The sequence below is a fragment of the Myxocyprinus asiaticus genome, chromosome 24 (assembly GCF_019703515.2).
Source record: "Myxocyprinus asiaticus isolate MX2 ecotype Aquarium Trade chromosome 24, UBuf_Myxa_2, whole genome shotgun sequence".
NCBI lineage: Eukaryota > Metazoa > Chordata > Actinopteri > Cypriniformes > Catostomidae > Myxocyprinus > Myxocyprinus asiaticus.
The window spans coordinates 33,959,772-33,975,211 of NC_059367.1; the positions used below are offsets into that span (position 1 = coordinate 33,959,772).

Consider the following 15,440-nt stretch of genomic DNA (forward strand, 5'->3'; position numbering starts at 1 on the left):
AGACTCCAGTCGCTGCCATCTCACTTGACGCCGAAAAGGCATCTGATATGGTTGAGTGGGATTATCTTTTTAAGATTTAAAAAATACTTTTATTGGTTGGATTAAGTTACTTTATAGATACCCAGTACCGGTGGTACAAACAAATGGATTAATTTCAGATTATTTTACTCTGGATAGGGACACCCGGCAGGGTTGCCCTGTTTCCCCATTATTGTTCTGTCTTGCCCTGGAACCATTAGCAGCCGCAATAAGAAAGGAGGATGATTTTCCAGGGGTGGTGGCGGGAGGTGTGGCGCATAAGCTTTTGCTTTATGCAGATGATATTTTATTATTCGTCTCCGACCCTACTAGATCTATGCCTTGCCTCCACAGAATTATTAATTCCTTTTCTAAGTTCTTAGGATACAGAGTCAACTGGTCTAAATCCGAAGCTTTGACTCTGACAGCGTACTGCCCAGTAACGGCTTTTCAGCTGGGCGCTTTCCAGTGGCCCAAACAGGGCATTAAGTATTTGGGCATTTTATTCCTAGCAAATTTGTCTGATTTAGTTAGAGTTAATTTTGACCCTTTAATAAAAAGGTTTTTGAGCGATGTGGGCAGGTGGGCTTCATTACATTTATCTATGATTGGGAAGGTTAATGTTATTAAATTGAACTGTATTTTTATTATTATGCATTTGGTCACAGACATTTGGCTCATTGGTTGCTTCCACCTGAGAGAGCCCCTCCTTGGTTTTGTATTCAACAGAAAGTTCTTGCCCCTATTTCGCCATTGCAAAGCCTTTCTATCAAACTAACCAGAGAAGTTAAGTTACACCCCGTTATCTCGCATTTGCATGCGGTATGGACAAAAGTGTCCAGAGTGTTTAATTCAGACATTTATTTAAACGTTGCTTCGAGCATATGGCTGAACCCAAAATTATGTATTAATAAGTCCCCTTTCTACTGGACAGATTGGATTGTGAGGGAGGTTATTACGCTCGGTGACTTGTATGAGAGTGGAGTGTTGAGATCCTTTGAAAACATGGTTCAATATTTTGGGATCCCCAGGTCTCAATTCTTTAGGTATTTATAACTGCGCCACCTGCTTTGTACCCTAAAGTGGCAGATACTCTGGGAGTGGTGATTACTGCTTTTGGAAAAGGTCATGAGGCATCAGTGTATTACTCCCTACTAATTCAGAGTCTGGGGGATGGAGCTTCAACTTCTCTCAAGAGATTATGGGAGAAAGATTTAAACTTGGTATTGGAGGAGGGACAGTGGGCTAGGATTCTAAAAAAATCAAGTCTACATCTAGAGATGCAAGGGTGCGCCTTATGCAATTTAAGATTTTACATTGATTCTATTGGACCCCCTCTAGATTGTATAGGCTTGGTCTTAAAGACACACCCACCTGCTGGTGATGCCAGTCAGAAGATGGGGACATAACCCATGTTTTTTAGTGATGTGTTAAGATCCAAGATTTTTGGTTGAGGGTTCAGAGTTTTATGTGTGACGTATTGGACACTCAAATTGCCCCAGACTCTGTAATTTAGGCGATGGGGCAGTCATTAATATAGGGGATAAATATATAAAAATTGGGCCCTAGCCAGTGTTATGATCGGCAGGCAGGTCATCCTTAGGGGATGGAAGTCGGCTGGAGTGCCCTCATTTCAGGAGTGGTGCATAGAGATGGGCAGGGTGGCGGCATTGTAAGAAATGTTATATAGAAGGCAGGGAGTTATTTAATAAAAAAAAAATGGGGAAGCTATTTGGCATTTTTGGAAGGCTCTCGGGGAGGGGAAGTGGAGAGAGATGTATAGTTTTAAATGTGTGATTTTTTTAATATATATATATATATATATATATATATATATATATATATATATATATATATATATATATATATATAGACACACACACACACACACACACACACACACACAGTATTTTTAAAAAAGTTTTGTGTGTATTCTGAAGTTGGACCACAAGGATATTTGTTGAGGGTCAGGGTGGTGTTGGGGATTGGTAGGGCGAAAGGGAATTATGGGGGTTAAAAGCTGATTCTGTGTATATTTGTTTGCTTTTCTGTTTCATGTGTCTGAATCAATAAAAGTGTTAATCAGAAAAAAGATTTGACATGCTTCTGAGGTAATTAAATTTCGCCTTACAAAGGATGCAAAGTACTTTATTTTAGTCACCCATCCAATCTCACTTTGTTTTGTATGAGGTCCATTCCTAATCACTTGATCGTTGACAGGGAATCGCTGTTTGTGTGTTTGTGGTGTGTATGTCAGTGAAATGTCCCGACACAACGGAAAGGTTCAGCAATATACTGTACCAACCAGTGTTTAGAACTCGCATGGAACTAAATAAAATATCAGAATCTAAGGTCAAATTTGGTAAATGTGTTACATGCTTAAAAAAAAAAAAAAAAAGCGTACTTTTTTTTAATTAATCGCAAGCATGAATGCATTAATTTCGACAGATCTTCAAAAAACACAAATATTTGGTGAAATGTTGCATTGTTAAGATTAGTTCACCCAAAAATGAAAATTCAGTCAGAGTTTACTCACCACTGTTGTTATAACTCCATATGACTTTCTTTCTTTTTCTTAACACAAAGGGAGAAACTGTGAAAAAATATTGTGCTCAGTGATGTCATACAATGGCAGTTTATGGTGACTACCACTTCAAGCTTCAAAAGAACGCAGAAAGTATCATTCAGAAGTCTTATAAATTATTCCATGAGACTCATGACTGTTATGAAAGCATACAATAAGGATGGTGAGAAATCTAATGTATTATTTAGTGAAAATGTTCACAGACCTTTGATTTCATGTGTGCGTTCATGAGTCTGCACACGAGCTTTAGAGTTCTTTGCACGAGAGCAACAGTAGTTATGCTGCCGCTCACGAGGTGGGGCGTTCAAGTGAAAACTAATTTTGTTTTGCTTCAACAGGACCACCAGCAATATTAACAACAGAAAACACAACATAGCTGCACACAAACCAGAGAACAGAAGTTACTAAACATGTCTGAAGAGTTTATAGTCGAAGAATAGATGCATTTCTATGCCCAGCCTTAGAATCAATCAGACAGTGAGATGGAGTAGGCGGGAATGTCAGTCACCTCTTCTCCATTCTGAACCGGTGAGTATTTGTGACAAACCTGAAGAGAGTGAGACCTCCACAAAAACATTCGGAAGGTGTAACATTCTTGGCCAAAATCAAGTTGTTTTTAACCGGCTCATGAGATGCTGGCTTTAATATACTGTTATGAGAATGTTTTGGACTGGTGCCAGTTCACTGCAGCCGTAGTTACCCGCAAGATGCCGAAAACAGAAAACAGAATGTACCGTCTCTCGTCACGGCTGGTTAGGGCAAAAACTCTGATTAACATAGAAAATATACTTTTTTATCGTGTGTCATTTGCAATCAGGTTTGAACAATGTGTGAATGTGGCCGCCTGTAGCCTCCTCTATATTTCTGTTTGATTTCCGAAAACTGAGTTTAAAAAAATGCTGGGCATAGAAATGCATCAATTCTTCAACTAATTCTTCAGACATGTTTAGTAAGTTCTGTTTGCTGTGGAGGACCTATTTTTAGATAAACATACGAGTTTTCGCTTGAACACTCCATGTCATGAGGAGGCTGTTGAACTGTTGCTCTCATGCCCTATCATGAACGTGCACAGGATATCAACGGTCAGTGAACATTTTCACAAAATAATACATTAGATTTCGATTTGTTTCACACCAAACCTTATCGTATGCTTTTATAACAATCATGAGTTTCATGGAATAATTTATTTGACTTCTAAATCATACTTTTGTTTTTTTTTAAGCTTGAAAATGTGGTCACCATAAACTGCCATTGTATGACATCACTGATTACAACGTATTTTCACAATTTCTCCCTTTGTGTTCAGAAAAAGAAAGAAAGCCATATAGGGTTATAACAACACAGGGGTGAGTAAACAATGACTGAATTTTCATTTTTGGGTGAACTATCCCTTTAATTAGATGTAACTTTTCCCTGTCAATATTTTTCAGTACTGAGTAAATACAGTTATAATTAAAAATGTACTTTTCCTTCAACCTGGTCCACAATCTTGGCAAAAATGAAGAAACTTAGCAGGAAGCATAATTAAGTTGCAAACTTTTCGGAACAGCCTTTGTGAGTCTATGATGCCTCAAAATGTTGCCTTGGTAGACAGCTCACTGTGTTTTGGAACAGAGCGCAAGGGTTATAAAAGTTATAATTACCCTGCAGTTTTTGCAGCAGACTCCGTACGCACACTGAGCACCAGACCTCAGCTTACACGTCTTCGGTTCACAGCACGGGTCCTTCTCGCACTCCTGAAACATTCACATAAGCAACCTTCATAAATACTAACAAACAGAATCAGCACTATATCTTCAACATTAACCTTTACCCTAGTAATCTCACATGTGTCTCCTCTAGAGCTTCAGAAGAGATCTCAACACTGTCACAAACTTTGCTTAAACTCAAACATTTCTCATCAAAGATCAGTGTATCCGAGCTCAACAGAATTAATTCTACTATTTGTAAAGAATTTTAGGAGAAGCATTAGAGACAAAGTTTATACAGCTGAAGTCAGAAGTTTACATGCATCTTAGCCAAATACATTTAAAATTAGTTTTTCACAATTCCTGACATTTAATCGTAGAAAACATTCCATGTCTTAGGTCAGTTAGGCCACTCCAATACCTTGACTTTGTTGTCCTTATGCCATTTTGCCACAACTTTGGAGGTATGCTTGGGGTCACTGTCTATTTGGAAGACCCATCTGCGACCAAGCTTTAACTTCCTGTCTGATGTCTTGAGATGTTGCTTCAATATATCCACATAATTTTCCTTCCTCATGATGCCATCTATTTTGTGAAGTGCACCAGTCCCTCCTGCAGCAAAGCACCCCCGCAACATGATGCTGCCACCCCCATGCTTCACGGTGGGGATGGTGTTCTTCGGCTTGAAAGCCTCACTCTTTTTCCTCCAAACATAACGATGGTCATTATGGCCAAACAGTTCAATTTTTGTTTCATTACACCAGAGGACATTTCTCCAGAAAGTAAGATCTTTGTCCCCATGTGCACTTGCAAACTTTAGTCTGGCTTTTTGATGGCAGTTTTGGAGCAGTGGCTTCTTCCTTGCTGAGCAGCCTTTCAGGTTATGTCGATATAGGACTTGTTTTACTGTGGATATAGATACTTGTCTACCTGTTTCCTCCAGCATCTTCACAAGGTCATTTGCTGTTGTTCTGGGATTGATTTGCACTTTTCGCACCAAAATACGTTCATCTCTAGGAGACAGAATGTGTCTCCATCCTGAGCGGTATGATGACTGCATTGTCCCATGGCGTTTATATGTACTATTGTTTGTACAGATGAACGTGGTACCTTCAGGCTTTTGGAAATTGCTCCCAAGGATGAACCAGACTTGTGGAGGTCCACAATTTTTTTTTTCTGAGGTCTTGGCTGATTAATTTTGATTTTCTTATGATGTCAAGCAAAGAGGCACTGAGTTTGAAGGTAGTCCTTGAAATATATCCACAGGTACACCTCCAATTCAGTACACCTCCTATCAGAAGCTAATTGGCTAATTGCCTAAAGGCTTGACATAATTTTCTGTCATTTTCCAAGCTGCTTAAAGGCACAGTTAACTTAGTGTATATACACTTCTGACCCACTGGAATTGTGTTATATTCAATTAAAAGTGAAACAATCTGTCTGTAAACAATTGTTGGAAAAATTACTCGTGTAATGCACAAAGTAGATGTCCTAAACGACTTGCCAAAACTATAGTTTGCTAATATGAAATCTGTGGAGTGGTTAAAAATTAGTTTTAATGACTTCAAACTAAGTGTATGTAAACTTCTGACTTCAACTGTAATTAGATGAAAAAAAGTCTCCTGGGGTACGCAAGAGCAACCTAAGTGCAATACAATTTTCCACAGGAAAACTAATTTTACCACAAAACGACTCACTTCCTCTGATCCGCAGTCACACTCCTCGTCCATGTCCACCAGCTTGTTCCCACAGAATGGGGCACTGTATGCCTCATCTGGCCGTGGTATATTCAGCAGACAACGGCCACCAGAGTTTAAGATCATCTTCTCAAAGTCATCGGCACTACAGCTGCTGAAGTTACGAGAACCACTAAGAGAGAGCGCAAAAGAGAAGGAAAGAGTTTTGGAGGGTCACGGAATAATTACAAATGTAATTCTAACAGCACATTAGTCACATTTATAATACTCTTTATTTTTCAGTAATCTCTTTTAACATTACTATTCAATTAAAATATACATAATTGTGTAACATATAACATTTCTTCGTATTAGATGGCTGTAGCTGCGGTGCTTTTAAGGGAATGAATGCAAATATGCAATATTTCAGAGGTGGTCTAAAAGCTGAAGCACAGCATGCTGTCAACATGCAAATTAAAAACTAGCACTTAAAATATCAGAACTATTTTTAACAAGAAATCTAAATACACCTTACTTATCGACTAGTCAGTTGTTGGATGACTAGTTATCCATTATAGCTCATCCCTGCTAATATCACATACAAACACACAAACACTCACGATGCTCCTGAGCCCATGATGCAGTTTCCGACATCACATTTACAGTTTCGATTATCATCATGATTCATCCCAAGATTGTGACCCAGCTCATGAGCCACGATGGAGGAGAATGACAACACATTATTACTGGTGAACTGAGGGGAAGAACACACATACACATGCACAAACACAGATAAAGAGATTCAGATACTGGTGAACGTGAAATCCCTGTACAGCAGACATTGTAGCATATGAGGAGCAGATCAGAGGCATCATACCGCATTAATTCCGCTTCCATGACTTCTGGAACAAGCCGTACCAACGAAAGCCATGCCTGCTGTTGCACCAAAGCCCTTCTTTCTGTAAAATGAGAGAGAGAATGAGACAAGCAGCACAATAGATGCACATCATTGTTAAAAGTACAATAAATATAACCAATTTAAAGGAACATATTGTGAAAAACATGATTGTTCTTGGCCTTCTGAAGAAATAAATAAATGGCCCCTTTAAATAAAAACAAACTCAATTGGATAACACTAACACATTATAACGAGTCACAAATGGCTGCTAACTTCAAAAACAATAAGTGCGTTACTTTATACATGAATTGCAACATGAATTGGCACTCCTGTAAAGATCATCACCTGAAAAACTCTAAAGCATTTTTAAACCTGATATACACTGTAATAGAGAAAGGCACTTACAGGATGAGCTGAGCACTGTCATGGCGTCGCCGGTTGGCCAGTTCTTTCTCTCTCCACTGAGTGAAGCGGCCCAGCACCTCTCCTGCACTGCCGTCTGTATTGATGGGGTTCTGCAGGGACCAGATCTCCAACCCCACCAACACTATACGAATATTCAGTGCAATATACATCTACAGGAGAGCAGGAAAAGGAGAGAGGGAATCACTGCACGTCTTAATAGTCACTGTTCAGTAATACAAAAAAATCTCTTTGTATCCATCTTAAAAAGTACAGGCAAACTTACACTGTCAACATAGTTAGCGATCTGAACCATCTCCTCACGTACTGCTGTCTGATTCCTGTTTTTGTAGTTGAACTGTGGAAAAAAGGAAGGGTTTTAGTGTGTGGACACTAGTGTTGGGACCTGAGACACAGTTCAGTACAGAACTGTATGATTTTTCTGACTTATTAACGGTTCCAAAACGTGCAATTTTTCACAGATGCAAACTGAGCACTGTTCTAAAATACTCACTGATAGTGTTTCCCGCAGCACAATCTCCACTGAATATACAGTGTTTAATGAGCCAGTTCTTTTGAATCTACAGTACAAAATATATGACACGACCAGTGCAGTCCGATTCGAATGACTCTTGTGAACCAGTTCTTTTGAATCTATAGTGCGAAACACACAGCATGAGCAGTGTAGACTGATTCCCAAACTAATGACTATTGTGAGCCTGTTCTTTCTAATCTACACTGCATAACATACAGTGTTACCAGTGTAGTAAATTACCGGACAAATGGCTCTAATGAGTCAGTTCTTTTGAATCTACAGCACACAAAACACACAGCACGAGCAGTGTAGGCTGATTCCCAAACTAATGACTATTGTGAGCCTGTTCTTTTGAATCTGCATCGCACAACTGTTAATTTGAGTCTACAGCACAAAACTCACAGTGCATCCAATGTTGTCCGATTTCCAGACAAATGACTCTAATGAGCCGCTTTATTTTAATCAACAGCACACAAAATACAGTACAGCACTTCCAGTGTAGTCTGATTCCCGAACTAATGACTCTAACTAGCCAGTTCATTTGAATCTACAGTGATTACAAAACACACAGCACATCCAGTGTAGTCCAATCATGAACAAAAGACTCCAATGAGCCGGTTCTTTTGAATCTATAGTGTGAAACACAGCACGAGCAGTGTAGTCTGAATCCAAACGAAGGACTCTTGTGAACTTATTCTTTCAAATCTACAGTGCACAACATACAGTGCTACCAGTGTAGTATGATTCATGAACAAATGACTCTAATGAGCTGGTTCATTTGAATCTACAGCACAAAACACACAGTGCATCCAGTGCAGTCTGATTCCAGAACAGGTTTTCATATGACATTGTGTAGTTAAGGATACACATGAGTTTTGTTGTAATCAGTGGAATTTTATAAAATAAGTTTTCACATTGTCTGTACTTTAGATTTTTTATTTAATGTATAGTTAGGATCAATTATTGGATTGCATTATAGCCTCTAAAAAGTCTGTGTAAACACGAGTTGTATTACATTTATTTCTGATTTGTTATACCTTTTCTGTCCTGAAATCTGAAATGATCTCATCATTTTGCAACAGGCTTGCATTCTTTTTTCAAATAATTCTTCCTTATAAGAACTAAAAGAATTGTTAATGGAATAGTTGAGAGAAATTGGAATCGGAACCAGAATCATTCAATTCCTTAAGATTCCCATCCCTAGTGGACATAGTTCTCAGATGGATGCTAAAGTTAACCAGGAGAGACGATCACACATTTTCAACCCATACATTTCCAAATGTTCAAAAAATCTCTTGACATTTCTGCATAGTGCTCTCACACCAGCTGCTCTCAGTTTAAGAGCTATTGGCTGAACATTCCTAAGTGTAGCACAGCCATCAGACAATCAGAAATGATTAATCACTGCTAATAAATGTCCAGAAAAAGAAAACATGTTTTTGATTTTGAAGATGTCTTGATTCAAGTAGACTTACTCTTTCATTGTCCACCACCAGTAGCAGTTCCACATAGTGAGTCTGGTGCAGCACTGCCCTCTTTCGCTGTTTGGAGAGACAGACAACAACAATATGATATAAGACACCAATATCCAATAAATAAATACACTATTATTAAAAATGATCACAATAAACATATCTTCCACCAAGTAATATAGTTAAATTTGCATAAATGTAGGCTGTTTGTAGTTGCCAAGCAAACAAAAAATTGTGCTGTCACAGGTGTGTGTATATCAGCATTAAACGTGGCTCATCCAATCAGATTGTAGAGCTTTATAATGTTCATTTAGCAACACTGTCATTACATCCAGTCATGCCATCCTTTTACACACCAAAGAAATGTATGTTCAGCATCATGCCCAAACACTAATGCAACATACTCCCGTGCATGCATGCAAAAATATGTTTTTATTTTTGAAGAATATTCACTGATATTTTGCTAGGTTCAAAAGCTTCTGTTATTATGAGCACTGTTATTGTGATTTGGAGTGACTCACCCTAGTTAGATGGCTGCCAGCTTGGTCAAATGTAATGTTATGGACATGACTATTTTTAGGTTGCCTTGGCGATGCTTTGTCATCATGGTTATGAGAGTGAGGCGTCCCACAGGTGAGAGGTTCTGTCTCTACATCCTCCAAACGATACACCAAGTGCTCATTGCCGGTGGACCCTTCCAATGGTTCAATGCCGAAACTGGTGCTCTCAGTGCTGATTACTCCCCTAAGATACAACATAAACACACACACAGACAGACATATGAAACTTAAGCAACCACTACAAACTACTACTAACTTAAGGTTCCTCCTCCTCAAAAATCCCAATTTAACCCCCGCAGGTAAAGACATGTTGCAAGTCAGATTCAAATGCACAACATCTGAATTAGCACCATAGCTCAACATGTCAGGGCAGTAACTGCTACACTACAGCTTCAACAGAGAGACTTATTAAGAATTGTAAATTTAGATTTCATGTTGTCTTTATTATGCTGTAATGGTTTCACAGTTAGCCCCTAATGTAACATTTTAACACTCAATCATTTTAAAGCTTCAGTGAAGGTGGATATTACCTTAATCCAGAGCACAAACTGAGTGCTGCTGATGAACCCTCAACATCCTCTATGTAACCACGGTAATGACAGTGACCCTGATGGAAGAGAGAGAGAGAGGGGGGAGGGAACGTAATAGGATTTCAAAGTCTTGACATACAAACAGCAACATTTCTGCCATTCAAAAAACAGTTCCAGCAAGTTCAGCTCAAGAACTATACAGTTTTATGTGCCTTACCTACAACCAATCAGGTTATATAACCACATAACCATAACTGTCAGTTAGACATCATCCTCTATTGAGGGGCTCTGTTAATTTAGTGCCAAGCTGGGTTTAGAGGGTTTTAAAGTGACATTACGCACTCAAATTCATGGTGGTTTAATCCTGCACTCATGATCTATTTGTTTATTCTTTTATAATAAATACAATTTTCTAAAAGCACAACAAACATCAAATGGGATTTTCAATGGTGAACACCATTATGGCATTATCTAGAGCAGTGGTCCCAACCGGGGGTACGCGATAAATAATTACATTTTGCTATATTGAACCTAACAAAATCACAGGTATGGTTTAAAAAATAACAGGGATGGGTAAAAATATCGATATCCATTATTATCCAAATGAATCGTTTTCTTCATTTGAAAATCCCGATATTTTATTCTATGCAAAGATTGGCACAGAGATCTTTTCACTGCATGTTGAGGGTTAGTTTGGTATGACCGTCCCGTGTAATGTGTCCAAAGATGAGATCCACACAATCCATTTGTCATTGAATAATGTCTTTTTTAATACCCTTTCTGTTCTTTAAAGTTTGTTGATCAAAAACAACAAAACATAAAAATGTATTCTAATCAAACATATCACGGATGCGCTAAAGAAACCGTGTGTGTTCTTTTTCGTTAATGTGTGCTCACTGGCTGAAATACCACCAGTAGTCTTAAAGAGACAGTACTGTTTTAGCACATGTTCTACTATGTTATTAGTTGTAAATAGTACAAATTATGCATGTAAACAATAAACATGTACTAAAACATATGCATGCAATAAAAAATATGTAATTCCCAGACAACACAAGTATTGATGCAATACATGGAATTTGTATATTTTTAAAAAGTTCAAAAGTGACCAAAATGATGAAAAACTACTGACAGGAAAACAATGATCTTGAGAACAAATTGACCGATGGCCAATATAAATAATAACATTTTATAAAAGCAAATAAGATGTACACAAAATTGCAGAATTGAAAAGTTTAGAACTTATCATACACAATATTTGCTAGAATTTCACTAAAAATATCTGCACTCTCCATTGGCAAGGCTGTTGATAAATTCTGTTACTGACAAAAGGAGAAATGACCACTGTTAATCAGCTGTTAGGCACAGTTATTGACTAATGCCGATAATCAAATCAGGCATAAAGGGCCCAAGTTTAATCAGCCTGTTCGCTAAATCTGTCTTTCACTTATTTGTATGCATGCATGTGTATATCAAAGTGTATCAGCACTGGACAGTTGGTCGTGGTTTCATTAGTGCATTGTGATCATATTGGTGTGTGTAAGTGAATAAACAGGGAAAAGAAGCTCTCAGTAGACAGGATGAATTAGTCTCTGACATCAGTCATTGAGCTGCACTAATGAAACACTATTTCAGGATTACTAGAGAAGCAGAAAAGCTTTATATCAGAGTTCTCAGTGTAAACCTTAGATAACTCCTAATGCACATGGGCTGTCTATTGTTCGGAAGTGTGGATCCTAAGCTCTGCTGCTCAACTAAATATGAATGGCATTATCAGTGGACACAAAACATCAAGAAATTAGTTAAAAGTTTCAAAATACTAACTTTTTAGTGGCTCTTGCTTATACTTGGGGTTAGGGATCTGCACACACCCCAAAAGTCACCCAAAGTATTAAACTTTGGCACATAACTCAACCTGCAGCGTTTGTGCAAGGGACATGAATGATATCTCAAACTGTGCAGCTTGTTCAGGAGAAATGTGCAATTAAATTTCTAAACAATCAGACTTAAAGTCCCATAGACTTACACTGAAAAAGGACAAGAAACATATCTATAGACCAGATAATATAGCAATAGTGTAGGGGCAGTATTTATAGGGCAAAATTTGTTAACATATGCAAATACTTTTGAGACAGCAAGATGCTTTTTTTTTTTTTTTTTTTTGTAACAAACTAAGATAATGCTCAACAAAAATATCCACTTCAGAAAAATGGGTGCACAATTTGCTTTCAATTTCAATAACATTTGGCATTTCATAAAATCTCAAGTATTCTATAAACAAATAAATCTCTATTGTGATTGGATTCAATAATTTGCAGCATTCTCATAGACTACATTATTCTTGCAAACAGTTTTCAGACGAATGAAACAGAGAAAGAAAGAGTGAAAACTCTTTACATGTGCCTGTTCCACGGAAGGTCTGCTCTTTTCTCCCAAAAATGATAACAGTGACAGCAATGCTGCAGGTGTGGTGCTACACAACTTGTAGTGATGACGAGAGAGCCTTTGGGTGTCGGAGAGGAAGAGGAGACAAGGATAAAAGTGTATGCCAAATGAGTAAATGTAGGATGATGAGCAAATATGTAAGGACGATTTTCATGCACAGCAGCAATTTAATGACTTTTTTCTTCTCTCTATAATGTTAATTTATACAGTTGTCTGCATCAATCATGCCACCAATTTGTTGTTACCAACAACTTTATTTGCTTACTAATCTATTCTTCCATTTAGACTGTTTAATGCATTTCATTATTATTATTATTATTATTATTATTATTAAAGTGTAAGTGTATTCGCCCTGCGAATTTGTCCTGCAGGTGTCTGCATAAGTCTGTCTGCTAACGTTGCTTTTAGCGCTGAACAATTACTCCAGAGATCAGCAGTTACAGAAATACTCAAACCAGCCCGTCTGGTACCAACAATCATCCATGTGATTATCTAATCAGCCAATCATGTGGCAGCAATGCGGTGCATAAAATCATGCAGATACGGGTCAGGAGCTTCAGTTAATGTTCATATCAACCATCAGAATGGGGGAAAATGTGATCTCAGTGATTTGGACTGTGGCAAGATTGTTGGTGCCAGACGGGCTGGTTTGAGTATTTCTGTAACTGTTGATCTCCTGGGATTTTCACACACAACAGTCTCTAGTGTATATAGAGAATGGTGCCCAAAACAAAAAACATCCAGCGAGCGGCAGTTCTGTGGATGGAAACGCCTTGTTGATGAGAGAGGTCAACAGAGAATGGCCAGACTGGTTCGAACTGACAAAGTCTACGGTAACTCAGATAACCGCTCTGTACAATTGTGGTGAGAAGAATATCATATCAGAATGTTATTCTGAGATGTGGGTTGGTGCTGTTTTGGTGGCACGAGGGGGACCTTCACAATATTAGGCAGGTGGTTTTAATGTTGTGGCTGATCGGTGTATTTGTTTTTTGTTTGTTTGTTTTAAAAAAATAAAAATAAGACCTTGTAATCTGTAATCAGGTAGAGATGCTGTAGAGGTGATGAAGAGGTGCATTTTCAGCCTGTTCCCTCCCAAAACCCTGTTCCCTACCCCAAAGTACCTTGGATACAGGCCTGCTGGCTTGAATTTGTAAATTTTGAAGGAGAAGGAATAACTGCGAATTTGCGGTTGTGTTCGAGGTATTTCATGCCTGAATGCTTCCAAAGGTGATCACTTCTGAAAGAAACACGAGTGGGATGCGAAGAAAGAAGCTGGAGTGTATTTATTTAATCTTAATGTAGGCATTTTTGGAGGAATCTTGTACTGCACAAGTATAAGTATTCTTTATTTTTTATATTTAGTGTATTGTGATTCAAAACATTACAACATTTTCTAAGTACAAATGTCAGTACACATCCACAATTACACATTCTGACAGATAAAAAATAAGGTATATGGTCTATTGCGTTGTCCAATTAAGAAACATTCTCACAGTAAAGAATGCTAATAGAGATTAAACTAGGGATGCACCGATGTATCGGCTGCCGATATTTATCTGCCAATTATTTACCAAATTAAAACAATCAGCCTATTGGTAATAAGCATGAAAATGCAGATATGAAAAACTGATGATTTATTTATAATTAATTCGTAACATACTTTGCAAAAACTCTGTGAATTCAAATCCACAATCCAGAAATAGTTTGAAGGATTGGCACTCATAAGAACATGTAATATTTCATTTGTATTCTTTCTCGTTCTCATGTTAATGCAGAAAACAAACCATAAACAGACGTAACAGTTGTGAAAACGGCACTTAACCTATAGGCTACATGATGAGGGAAACCATCTAAAAAGCTTTGAAACCAACATACTTTGACTTCTGAGACATCTGTGTGATATCCGTTAATGCTGCATTGTTCATTTAATTAAGATTGAAATTGCAATATATGGCCTATTGCAAAATAACCTTTTTTCATATCAATAATCATGTGATCATATTTAATCATTTTTTGTATCTTTTTATCTTATATTTATCTTTCACTGTGGTTCTCTTTAAAATTTTGGCCTGTCGAGTGTTCAACAGATCCAAAGTTCAATGGAAATAATTTATTGTTAGAACAGTGAGAAAGCTTTTGTACCTCTTTGTAAATTTTTTAAGCATTCCTAGGTAAAACAGTGATCCGATGACAAAATAAGGTAAGTTGCAAAATATCAGTATTGGCCTATAGTTTTTGTTAAAATCAGTATCGTATCGGTCAAGATTCTTCATATTGGTGCATCTCTACTAAGAGAGATTAAAACTGAAGGAGAAGAAAATAAAGTTTTAATGTTCCTCCTCAAAAAAAATGTAAAATACACCAGGAGAAAGATGCAAGTTAGGATGTGGGGAGAGAAATTAGATTGTAGCAGAGCAATAACCAACATAGACATTGAGGGGGACATGTCCCCCCCCAATATTCATAATAGTGGTCTACTGATATGGGTTTTCCATGGTTGATTATAAGATTATTACAAAATATTCCCCTGGGCCAAATAAATAGACTATGCCAAAGAGGACCTTAGCGGGCCCCCCTCATCACAGAGCCCGTGACAACGTGCCCAGTTGTTCTCCCAATGACAGCTCTG

At 37.8% G+C, this 15,440-nt stretch overlaps 1 protein-coding gene across 2 annotated transcripts in view; it reads right to left on the minus strand.

Moving 5' to 3' along the window:
* LOC127414638 (disintegrin and metalloproteinase domain-containing protein 9-like) overlaps nucleotides 1-15,440 on the minus strand; it is a 67,627-nt gene that overhangs the window by 22,369 nt on the left and 29,818 nt on the right. For both annotated transcript variants that reach the window (XM_051652824.1, XM_051652823.1), the window contains exons 5-13: nucleotides 10,364-10,440; nucleotides 9,795-10,017; nucleotides 9,277-9,342; nucleotides 7,553-7,624; nucleotides 7,270-7,439; nucleotides 6,844-6,925; nucleotides 6,587-6,720; nucleotides 5,988-6,159; nucleotides 4,246-4,338 (exon numbers count right to left, since the gene is read on the minus strand). In XM_051652824.1, coding sequence (XP_051508784.1) covers nucleotides 4,246-4,338; nucleotides 5,988-6,159; nucleotides 6,587-6,720; nucleotides 6,844-6,925; nucleotides 7,270-7,439; nucleotides 7,553-7,624; nucleotides 9,277-9,342; nucleotides 9,795-10,017; nucleotides 10,364-10,440 — 1,089 coding nt within the window. The remainder of the gene's footprint in view (nucleotides 1-4,245; nucleotides 4,339-5,987; nucleotides 6,160-6,586; nucleotides 6,721-6,843; nucleotides 6,926-7,269; nucleotides 7,440-7,552; nucleotides 7,625-9,276; nucleotides 9,343-9,794; nucleotides 10,018-10,363; nucleotides 10,441-15,440) is intronic.